Source organism: Sander vitreus, chromosome 19, assembly GCF_031162955.1.
Source record: "Sander vitreus isolate 19-12246 chromosome 19, sanVit1, whole genome shotgun sequence".
NCBI lineage: Eukaryota > Metazoa > Chordata > Actinopteri > Perciformes > Percidae > Sander > Sander vitreus.
Window position 1 is genome coordinate 11,925,555 of NC_135873.1, and position 12,178 is coordinate 11,937,732.

The window sequence follows — 12,178 nt, forward strand, 5'->3', positions numbered from 1 at the left end:
AACTTTTTTTTTTAGCTAGGAAAAAAGCTAGTTTAAATGCTACCAGTGACTCAGTCTGAGAATTCAGTGTGATATTGTTTCTATTTGATGATCCTCATTCTTTTCTGTCTGAACCATGCTGATTACAAGTAAAACATTAAGTCGTCATGAATATAAAGTTTCACCTACACACTCTGAATATAGTAGGCAACATCAACAGTATAGAAATGGAAATTGTGGCATTTTATTGCAAGTGTTACATATGGTTAGCTCATTTTGTAGTACATCACGTTTAAGACTAGCATTTTACTTAATGGAATGTCTCACAATACATTTAATATGTCTTTCTAAGATATGTTATTTTACACACGTTGACAAGACATTAATAGATGTACTTTTTTGACCCAATCACCACACCTAGGGAACTAAATAGTTTCATTTCTGGTTCAATTCAATAAGGAATTAATATATTATTTAGGATTGTCAAATAATCTACTATTTACACCATTCAGGTATCTGGATATGTGCTTCATTTTGTGTGCCTAGCATAAATGTACAAATGGGGAGCCAAAATGTCAACCAAAAGGATTCCTGTTTTTTTTTTTTTTTTTTTTTTATCCTCCCTGTTCCTCAACCTCACCATTTCCAGAATCAAATGATCTAACTCCCACTCCCCCCTCCCTCCCCTTTCACTCTACTCCTCGATTTCCAGTATCAGGTCATCTCCCTCCAGGGAGGTGTCGGCCATGACATGGACAACCTTAACGGTACCGGCCACCGGGGAGTTGACCACGGTCTCCATCTTCATGGCCGAGAGGACACACAGCGGCTGACCCTTCTCCACCTTTAATGATTGTAAAGACAGTTCACAGAGCATTAAAACCATGAGTCAAATGTACAGATCACTGAATGAGCACTGGAGTCAAAGTTCAACTTCATTGAGGAAAAGGTGCTCAAAGCTTTTTTTTTTCCTAGATAAACGTTAGGAACAATAAATGCAAGCCTTACCCTAGGAGAGCCAGTAACACTTACCGTGAATGTGAGTTTCAATTTAAAGGGTATGTTAACTCAAATTACAAACACAGCCGTATGCAGGAGGTGAATGGACTTTCATATGTGGTGCTCACAGCATTGAAATTGACAGTGTCCCTGTTGAACTTTTGAAAATTTTAATTTTCAGTGTTGTGAGCACCACAAACTAAAATTAAATGAATCCTCTTAGAGCTGGGCATTGGACCGAGTGTGGAAAGCTGTTAACGTTTGCATAGAATATCTAGTCAAATTCATTCTCTACTTTGATCAGACAGTTTCTGATTTAAACCAACAGAGTATTTAGTTGAGGCAGAGTTCTTGTAGAACTGTTTGTCTTCAGGTTTCTTTTTTGTTAAATACAAATTATATTCCTCAAAGCACGGTAACTAAAAAGCCAAACTTTACATTCATAAAATTCAGTTTGAAAAGTATATTTTAAATGTGGAACTCAAATTGACAAGATTACATAGCAGAGCTATCTACTAGAGTTCAATCAAATTTGATAAAATATTAAAAGAGAAAACAGGATAAACCGGTTCACTGTAAACTAACCTTGGATCCCACTTCCACTTTGATCTCCAGGACTTTTCCAGGCATGGGTGCTCCCACCTGACCCTTGATGGACTTCTGAGCCTTGGGATGGAACTTCATTTCCTGGGGGGAGAGAGAAAGAGATATTTCATGCATCCGTCTGTCTGTCCAGTCAATCATCCATCCAACCTGCCTCCATTGATCCACTCATCCAGCCAACAATTCATCCATGTAGTCATTCCCATTGAAACAATCCTGCCTGCTGAGCCTCCATTTACCCCTTACAACTATTTGTTTCTATGAATACAAATCACCTGTGATTGCCAAGAACATCAGTAAAGAATCATACCCTTCCTCTTTCTCCATTTATTTATCATTCACCTGCAGACATGTAGCCTTCTTTCACACTATCCTCTCACCTATCATTTACTCATCTACCAACCTAGACCTCCCTCCATCCTTTCTGTGTACCTTCATGGCGACAGTGTCTTTAACCAGCACAGATCTCAGCTGTCCATTCAGCTCAAAGAAGACCTCTCTCTGGCCGGCCTTGTTCAGGTCACCCAGCGCCAGCGCCTTGATGTGTAGGATCTTTCCTCTCTCCAGCTCCACCTGAGATCAAACAAAGCCAGAGAGACAGAGGAGGATCAGAACAAGTGGAGAGGACAGAAGAGAGAAAATGGAATAGGAGGGAGAGTGTGAAGGAGGAAGGCACAGAAATTAGATTATGTTCGAAAATTGAAATTAATACATCACACGTCCAGCTAAAGCAATTAATGAGACCGCAGAGCTTGGTGAAATTAAAAAAGTGAAGTTAGTGGAGCGACCAAGACAAGCACAATGTTTCCTTCTATTCCTTATTTCTTTTTCCCCCTCACGCTGCCCTGGAATGTTTCCCAGCATGCACTTGTTGGAGGGCAGGGAAACATGGACAGATTCATTAGAGGGGATTCATTCACTGTAATTAAACTGCTTAACAAATAAATCAAAATAATGTAGCATCTTATGTTTGTGAGAATTTTGTATTTTACACTTATGCACACTATTGCATTACATTCAATTTGTGACGGTCTGCTTTTACCAGCTGCCCATTTGTGTTTTTAATGAAAAAGGTGGAGCTCCTTAATTGGCCTTTTTCACAGCACACATTTTGACTTAGACTAAGAAAAGCACAGGTTTTACTAATAACATTAGTAAGCTGTGAGAATTAGATGAATGGTAGAGATGGGAATGATTCACTGTGAATAAACACCATATCAATTAAATTTGGGTTTAGTTGCATTGAACAACAGTTTTTGGCTGATGTGAGGCCCCCCCCCCCCTACTGTACTTCTTCATTTATCTCACGTCTGTCCTCAAATCTCTCATCAGCTGTCGGAAACTCATTTTTTCCGTCTTTCCATTTGTCTGACTTCCTCTGTCTGGCTTTCAATCTCTCTCTTTGTCAGTCCTCCCATGTGTCACAGCTTTCCATTTTGGATTGTTATTTTGCTCCCCATTTCTGGGGCCACTATGTCTCTCCTGCCGCTGTTAATTTCCTTCATCTGCCTCTTTATTCTGTCTGTGGCTCTCAGTCTTTCCTCTGCTGTGTCTATCCTCCCCTTTTCCTTGACCCTTCCACACTCATCCTTTTTGTTTCTCACATTGCCATCTCAGCCATTGAGACTCCATTGATATTTCAAGCTAAGTCTCAGCGCGTAGATGAAAAAACACGCTGCTGCAGGTATGTATTGATCTCAATTTCATTCTGCCTCTCTCTTTCTCTGGCTGCCCTGACTCTTCATCCATTTCCCACACTCCGTATTTGGTAACAAAACCTTTCTTTGCACTCAATCTTCATCTCCCCATTTCTCTCTCCACCCTCCTTTGCACTGAGCTTCTTTCCAGTTTGTGCCGGACTCTTTGCAGCAAAAAAAAAAAAGCCTTCCCTTTCCAACTGTGTGGCTACAACACTGCATCTCCTCACAAATGTTCCCATGAAAAATACAGTATGCGTATTCTCTGAAGAGTTGAAAAAGATTTATGAATGTCTTGGAGATGATTTTGTCCAATATGTAACCGCATGTCTGTACAGTATGCCAGTTTTATACAGAGCTATAAAGACAACTTAGTGTCAACATCAAAAACACCAGAGATGCATCAAGACTTTTACAGATTAATCAGACAAGCCCACACACTCACTGCTTACTCCTAACTGCTACACTGATGTTGCTACCACCTCCACTGCCGTTGCCTTCAATTATCTGCTTTAATTTTTAATCCAATTCCAGGTAAAATACCAAGGCTCATAAGCTTTCTGTCCAAAACATTCAAGCAGTTAATTAAGCTGAACAGCAAATAAGGAAGAAAAAATAAAAATACATTTTCTCTTTTCTACAACTACCTTCTGCAACTAATGAGACAATATAAGTGCATGCTAATTAAGAGATCAAAACCGTGTCTCAATTCCATACTACCACCCCTCATTCTTGTTGTATATTGTTAGTGTATACAATGGTACTTTACTGGTTTGTACTTACTGGAAATTATGCAATACTGTGATACATTAATCAAATTAGATACAATACAACTTTGTCAGTTCACACCGGAATTAATTTTGTGCGTTTCCAAGCAGCTCCGCTCAAAGGAAAAAAGAAAAAGAAAAGTACACACAGAGCTAGACAACAACAACACATATACAGTAGTACAAAGATGAAGACATTAACAGCCATGGCAAAGAAACATGTTTCATGATATCCTCGGATCCGGATCTTAATTGGCAGCACTCTGATTTTGGTTTAGGAACAGGATAGACTGATGTATAAAAGAGTTCTTAAGCCTGTTGTATATAAACGAAGGGACTTTAAATCGCCTGTTCGAAGGCAGAAGTTGGTATTCATAATTTAAAACATGTATGGAGTCAGAAGAGATGCTGCTAGCACGTCTGTCTTGTGGATTGTTTGAGTGTGCAACAGGTTGACCAATGATCTTAGTGCAAACTTTGAGTTGATTGCATAATTTAGTTTTAAGTTTAGCAGATAGGCTGCTGATACAGCATGACACTCTGAATCACTGAGTTATAAAACAGAGCCATAATCTGGCCGCTGGTTCCATAGAGACCTAAATGTTTTTTTCACGATTTTGCACTTATCTTTTTATTTTTAGAGATCGTCCTCAGGCTGCCACACCATCATCCACAGTGCAATATTTGTGGCAAAGCACTCACAGTGTAGTTAGGGACTATAAGTCGATTGCTTAAGTATCTATCCATGACTTTTCGCGTCAAAGTACAGCCATGATTTTTGATAACTCGCGCTCCACATCGACTTGCTGGTGCAATCAGTTCGTTACTGGGTATGCCTTATCAAAAGAATGCCTCATACAAAAAGAAGACATTTAACAAATAATTTGTGCCCCCATACCCTCAAACAAACTTGCATAAATAAATTGAAAGTTGTTAAAATTCTATTAAACCCAACTCTAACCAGCAAGCCTCCTCCTGTTTTGGTTTCTTAGTACCGTACCATCTCTGGTGCATTATGTATGTCCCGTATCTCAGTGATGCATTTGCTGTGTTCACATCTATATCGCCCACATTTATTCAGGCTGATTAATGATGTTGAATTTAACTGCTTATGCCTTTTTTGCTACAGTATCTCTGACTGAAACATGTTTCAGTATGCTTCAGATCATGTCTCTGATATGACTTTAGCAATAATAATTGACTAGTGTTGCCAGTGACAGAGTAATGAGGGCGAGCAGAGCTCCATGTGTTGGTGTCTGCACTGCCAGGGTGTGTATGACTGGGTCCATGTTTGTGAAAATCTGTTTATATTTCCATCAAACGTGATTAATACCATACTGAGTCATCAGCATAGCCAGATTGGTCGATTTTATTTACCCATGTGTATGTGTATATGAATGCACTTCAGATGCTAGGAGGGCTTAGTCTAACTCAACAAGACTGAAGTTTGTCAAAAATTGTCTGAAAGATGCAACGATGATATATAACTCAGAATCTTTACAGAACATTAAGAAAGTATTCTACATAATAAAAAATAAACCGTTGCGGTTATGTACTCCCACAACATTCACTGCACAAAGAGAAATCTTTCAGGCTCGCTGTTCACTCTGGCTGATAGGGCTCTCCGACTGGATTTGCAACAAGCTTGAGATGAAGTGCTTAACAATACCAAATGATTACTGTGAAAGCCTTTCTATCCATTTCCCACAACATCAACAATTCAAAAAGATCTGGTGCTTAAATGTGTTTCCATAAAGATTTGCGCTGTGTGCCTCACACACTAGCTGCCAAGAGCTCGAAAACAGCTCCTGTTCCAAATATACAGGTAATAGTGTGGTTGTGCCTAAGTACAGCAGGGGTCATCTGTAAGGACAGGTGCCGTCACTGTGGATTTACCACAAACGCCAACAAAGGCTCACAAGCTCAAAGGCATTCCGTCTGCCTCATCTTCTGAAGATCATTCATTTATATTGCAGATCATTTACCAGACGTAAACTTACTTCTTCCTATAACTATGGGGTCCTTTGTTTTATTAATCCTGTACCAGTCCTGAGACAGGCTGACACTCTACAACACCCACACTGTCTGTGGCATCTCAAAAGGTTCAAAGATATTTAACACTTGCATCAAGCTGTCATGGGTATTACATGCACACACCTCATATCACCAAAAAGTCAACTTGTCAGGAATTGCTCAAACTCAATTTTCTCCAGTGACGTCTACGTTTTAATATTTTCACTGCATCTTTGACAGGTGTCATATTATTAATACTTAGCGAGCCATTAAACACAGACAAAGGAAATGTAAGACATTAGGACACTGATGCAACATGCATCCAATGCTCTTCAACTACACTGCAACAAATGTATCTGCTACATAATGGAGTGGCAGACTCCAATGGAGTGGTGAACAAATATGGACATTACTTTAAAAACTGAATTGGATTAGAAATGACAACAGCGAGATCAATTGTTCAGCAGGCTTTTATAGATTAGATAGACACAGATTTATGTCCCATTAAAAACCAGAGGAGGAGTTTTCATCACTTTTGATCTTGTCTATCACAAATAAAAGGGCTGGATGTCAAAAAACTTCTTTCCATCTAAATGAAAACTTATCTGAAATTATTCTTGATCTATCCAAATTTTACAAAAAAATTAAATGGCCCCTTCTAAAATGGGTGAAAACATTTGGCCTCTTTTGATAAAACAAGTTACAAAAGTTGTTCAATCATGTTTTTTTTATCAATTGAGGAGCATCTTTTTGACACGATTTCAAGACTGTCATTTATGCTTTCATTGTATTTAGGGTTAAAGCCAAAAAAATAATCTCTTCAGCGAGTAGAGATTCTCTTCAGACCATATCAGCCTCGTTTCACTGGTTACCAGTAACTTGTGATTTTTACAGATTGCCTTTAAAGCACTTCATGGCATATCTCCCTCTACTATATTGCTGCTCTCCTATGAGCCAGAGCGCAGCCTCAGATCTTCAGTCCCAAAGACTAAAGGTGACGGGGCGTTTGCAGTCAGTGGCATTCAGCTGTGGAACTCCCTGCCTGCAGAATCAGCGACATCTTTTAAATCACTTCTCAAAACCCATCTGTCAAAAAGCTTTGTATTATATAGTGTTTTATTACTAGAATACTGCTATATTATTATTGAGTATTTTATTTTTCGTCTTCTTGCAGTCCTGACAAGTGCATGGATATAGTTTAATATTATGTGTATTACATTAATACGGGAGCCTATTTTTGCACTTGAGGAATTCTGCACAGGAAAAGAAACTAACTTCATGCGACAGGTCACTTTTTTTGACATGTTTTCATTCCGTCTCCCGCCTGGCACCGCTAATCGGACCTGGGGTCCGTTTCAGAAAGCAGGTTTAGTGAAAACTCTGAGTTTGTTAACCCTGAGATGAGGGAATCTCTGGGTTTTGTGTTTCAGAAAGAGAGGTAACTTAACCTCAGAGTCAGTTACTATGGAAACGGAGCCTGTGAACCTAACCTGGTCGGGAGCAGCTTTTCTTCAACAAACCTCGAGTTTCTCTCAGTCTCCTCCCTCTGACACAGCGCTCTTCCATTTCCTCATTCATTCATTCAGTCTGTATCAGGCGCATTTTAGTGCAGTTTGTTATCTGCATGAATAAAAAAAACAGGTTTGGCAGACTATAAAACATTTTTGTTCCGAACATGGCATTTCCTGGTGTTGATCCCGTTGATGAAGAAGCTGTATTACTTCACAGAGAGTTAAACATACGTCGGGAGATGATATTGAGTCCCCAACTATAGATGTATTTTCATTTCCAGATAACTTCCTATTTGAGCAGTATCATCTATCAGTTATGTAGCCTACATAACGTTATCCGTCCCCATATCACTAACGTCACCCATTGTGGACATGCTCTACATCCCAGCACATTCTTTTTGTCGCATCATGTTTTTTGCAAACGACAGTTTTCTTTACAACATTGGGGATGCGGAGCATATTAGTAAAGCCACTGCAGAGCCGTCAGAAGAGTGTGACTCGCTCTGAAACGTGTTTTAAACGTTTGTGTAGAGTTCCCTGGACACAAACCAGTAAGAGACATAAAAAAAATTAATAAAAAATAATAAAAATTTAAAATAATTCTGTTAATGATGGTGCTGCAACGTCAGAATGGGATTAGTAGTAGTTTACTTTTTCGCCCGCAGGATTGCACCTAAATGAAATATAGGCGTAGCCTACTACCATTCCAGTTTTCACCAGTATTATAGGTTACCTGTGATTAAATATGAAATGAATACACTATATTAGAGCTTATGCATTGACTCGAGCAGCAATTTTCTCCCACACCAATTCTCTCTCTTTTGCAACAGCAGCCGTGTTGCTTTTTTTTTTTTTACTAAATACATGTCCAAACCATAGACAGTTAAAGGTTCAAACAAGCTGTATATGCGCATGATTATTTCCGCCAACCAGTTTGTTTGTGGTTGTTACCATGGTGAATCGTAGTATCATGGCTCCATTCATGATGCCTTTTTATTGTGGTGGTGCACGGGCTTAACTCTGAGTGAACCTACTCCGGGTTGATGGAACCAACTCAAATCAGCTGATCTGGAACCGAAAACTCAGTTTACCATCTCAGGGTAAATCAACTCAGACATCAGGGTTAGACTCAGTTTGTTAAACTTCCTTCCTGAAACGGACCCCTGATCTGGTGGGAGTACCTATCCTCATGACAACAGGGGGAAGTTTGTTTCTGTGGTGATGGATGATGTTGAGCAAAAATCGGAGCTCCAAAAATGACAACAGTTCTGACGGAGTGAGATTAGATAAACAGCAGCAAGGGAAGGTGAATAGCGAGGGTGGAAAAACAAAAACAGTTGTGCATTTGGGAAATGTTTGAATGACACGTTTTCCACTTTGAGAGAGAAAACGGCAAACTGAGTCACTGAAAGCTAAGACAGGTTAAATACAAGGCTTCTCATTTTAAATAAGGGCTGGTTAGAAAATCTATTTTACTGCAAGGAAAGCCAATACTGCCATAGGCGAGTTGGGTAGCTACTGTAGCTTTTAGTGTTCTGTTGGTTATTTAGCCATTTTTTAGCATTTGGGTTTTTTTAGCCAACATTTTATTTAAGCCAACCATTTAGTATGTTGTAGGAATTTGAAAAGAATGGCACAGCACACACCAACATGTGGCTTCAAAACAAACTAACATACTCAAAAAGTGCTGAAGCTGAGTCTTGATAGAAATATAAGGACTTATTCTTATCAGTGGTTGGTGGTCTGCCTGTCTTTGGAGTCAATACTAGATTAGCCCAATTGCTGCCGCTCCTGATTCTTTGATAACAATACAGCAGCAGAGCTCCTCATGTCCCCCATAATAAAAAAAATCAATTAACACCAGCCTAGAACCATTTTCCTGCAGCGAAATGAAGTAATTAAACATGTTTGCCTTCGGCCGCTCTAAATCACTGTCAGTTAAATCTGTGCGTTAGTCATTATGAGAGAATCAAGAGGGAAAATATTGAAAAACAAAAGGAGAGATGTAGAAGAAAGAAGCTGATTTATAATTAATGATGTATGTCAGGGTTTTACAGGGATTATAATTAGAACTGGTGGAAAGAGGAGTGGGAATGATGCAGAGTGTAGTTTAGGAGCCTTGTGAAAATGGTGAAAGGCAACATGTGGCTGGGTTGTCTTCCTAATTTTTTTTTTTATCAATACACAAAAGGGCTCTTTAAAAAGGACATTTAAAAAAAAAAGCTAATGACAGCGTTTTCTTTCAATACGACACCTCACAAAATGTAACTGACTGACGCTTCCAACAGCAAAAACTCTTCAATCTGGACTTGAACAATCGCTCTAGTTTTGCCAACAAAGTGGTTACTGCGGTCATTCTCCTGAAACGTTGTTTGCGCTGCACTTTCTGAATAAAGGAAGCGTCTTCAAACCTGCTGTCTCCTGTGCTGAGAGAGAAACTTTCAACCAGCCCAGCCGACATCTTGACATTTTCTGATGACTGTGTATTAACAATATATGTTTAAAAAAACCAAAACAATTCCAATTTCCAGCCTGCTGATTTCTATGGAGGAAATATTTATTCATAATTCAAATTGAAAGTCCAAAGAGAAAACGAAGTGAGGTCAAATTAAAGTCAATTAAAAAGTCAAATTTAAAATACAAAGCTTAAATATAAATGCTTAAACTGAAATCTTTGAAATCTTTTCTTGAATGACAGAAACATCAAATATGAAACTCAAAATGTGAAATGGAAAAGCTTAAATAGAAATACTTAAATTAAAATCTAGCGAGGGTTGAGAGACTTCCAGCGGAGACAGCGGAGTCTCTGAGCTTCATTGGCCGGCCGGCGAGTATGCAATGCCGGCCGCAACTAGCTGGCTTGTCACGTTAGACTGGAGGGTCTCAAGTCCGAAAATTTTCGTCCGTTATTTCACCACTAAATTCACTTCTGGGACTTTTTTATGCGAGAAATCAACTATGTAGAGTTTGAAAATGGGAAGTTTTCACAAAAATTGATGGCCAATTGCACATTTGCTCCGATATACTCCAGTCTGACGTGAGAGACCCCGCTGTCAGCTGAAGTCTCTCAGGTGAACAGATGTCCCGAAAAATTCAGGACAGTCCCAAAATCCAAGCAATTGTCCCGAATCCCGAATCCTGCCCTAATTGTCCCGAGACTCGAGTAGTAGCCGGGAGAGTTTAACTACATCTCCCTTCAGCCACACAGACATCTAGCTAAACCTGTGTGCAGTAGGCTACTCTCAGACATGCCGTGACCCAACCGTTTCTACGGTCGATATCTAAAGCATCTGGGTGCTCTCCTGCTGCAGTCTAGTAGTCATTGTGTTTGTTTTGTTTGTTTCATAATGTATTACTAATAATAATTGTATTTTTGGGTTTACATGACAGACAGCTGAATTCTTGAATAAAAGATTTTGAGATTCATGTCACCCAAAAAGAAAAGGTCTTCAGCCATGATTTAAAAGAACTGAGTTGCAGCGGACCTAGGTGTGGATCATAAAAAAAAAAAAAAATTAAAAAAAAGCTGTGGCCGTGTGTGTGTGTGTGTTTGTGTGAGAGAGAGAGAGAGTGAGTTTTAACTCCGAAAATGCAATGAACCACAGGTTCCTGTTAATCTTATGATGGACATGATGGACCTTCAGTTTACAGCGGGGTCTGTCAGGCGCCAGCTGACTGTCACGTCACTTTATGGAGCTTCTCAACTCCAAAAACTTTGAAGTAAATTGTCAATTCGGCAACGATTTGCGCAAGACAGGCTATTTTCGAAATCTAAACAGTTCATTTCTCGCCTAAAACTTCTCAGAAGTGAATATAGTGGTGAAATAACGGACGAAAATTTTCGGACTTGAGACCCTCCAGTCTAACGTGACAAGCCAGCTATTTGTGGCCGTCATTACCTACTCGCCGGCCGGCCAATGAAGCTCAGAGACTCCGCTGGAAGTCTCTCAACCCTCCCCCCAGCCGTTAGGCCACGCCTCCTCATTTGAATTGACAACTGTCACTTCAAAATGAAAAGCCTTAATGTTAACCAGAAATAACAATGGTGAATCTTAAAATGTCAAAAGGCAATTACCAAATGTCAAATTCAAAAAGATAAAACTTCAAATTGAAAACTATTAATTATCTTTTTATATTTGAGATTAATAGAAAGCTATTTAAGCTTTTCCATTTCACATTTTGAGTTTCATATTTGATGTTTCTGTCATTCAATAAAAGATTTCAAAGATTTCAGTTTAAGCATTTATATTTAAGCTTTGTATTTTAAATTTGACTTTTTAATTGACTTTAATTTGACCTCACTTCGTTTTCTCTTTGGACTTTCAATTTGAATTATGAATAAATATTTCCTCCATAGATTTTGCTTATGCAACACTTAAAAGGTGCTGTAGGTAGGATTGTGAAGCTCGAGAACATCAACAACTTCTCAGTTCCTCCCCCCTTTCCGCTAAAGCCCAAAATGGTCTCCTAAGCCCCTGCCCCCACAAGGGAGAATGAATGTGTGTGCATGAGCAGTGATTGACACGCAGTTAGACACCCCCCCCCCCGGCCCTGATTGGTGTATCTGAACAGGGAGCTGTGGATTTTTGCAAATCACACTACAGGCTGT

The 12,178-nt window shown here is 39.3% G+C and overlaps 1 protein-coding gene across 1 annotated transcript in view; it reads right to left on the minus strand.

Annotated features, from left to right (window-relative positions):
• Positions 1 to 201: 201 nt before the first annotated feature.
• pcxb (pyruvate carboxylase b) overlaps positions 202 to 12,178 on the minus strand; it is a 312,422-nt gene continuing 300,445 nt past the window's right edge. Inside the window, exons 25-27 of the mRNA XM_078275766.1 lie at positions 2,014 to 2,154; positions 1,564 to 1,665; positions 202 to 823 (exon numbers count right to left, since the gene is read on the minus strand). Coding sequence (XP_078131892.1) covers positions 674 to 823; positions 1,564 to 1,665; positions 2,014 to 2,154 — 393 coding nt within the window. The 3' untranslated portion in view covers positions 202 to 673. The remainder of the gene's footprint in view (positions 824 to 1,563; positions 1,666 to 2,013; positions 2,155 to 12,178) is intronic.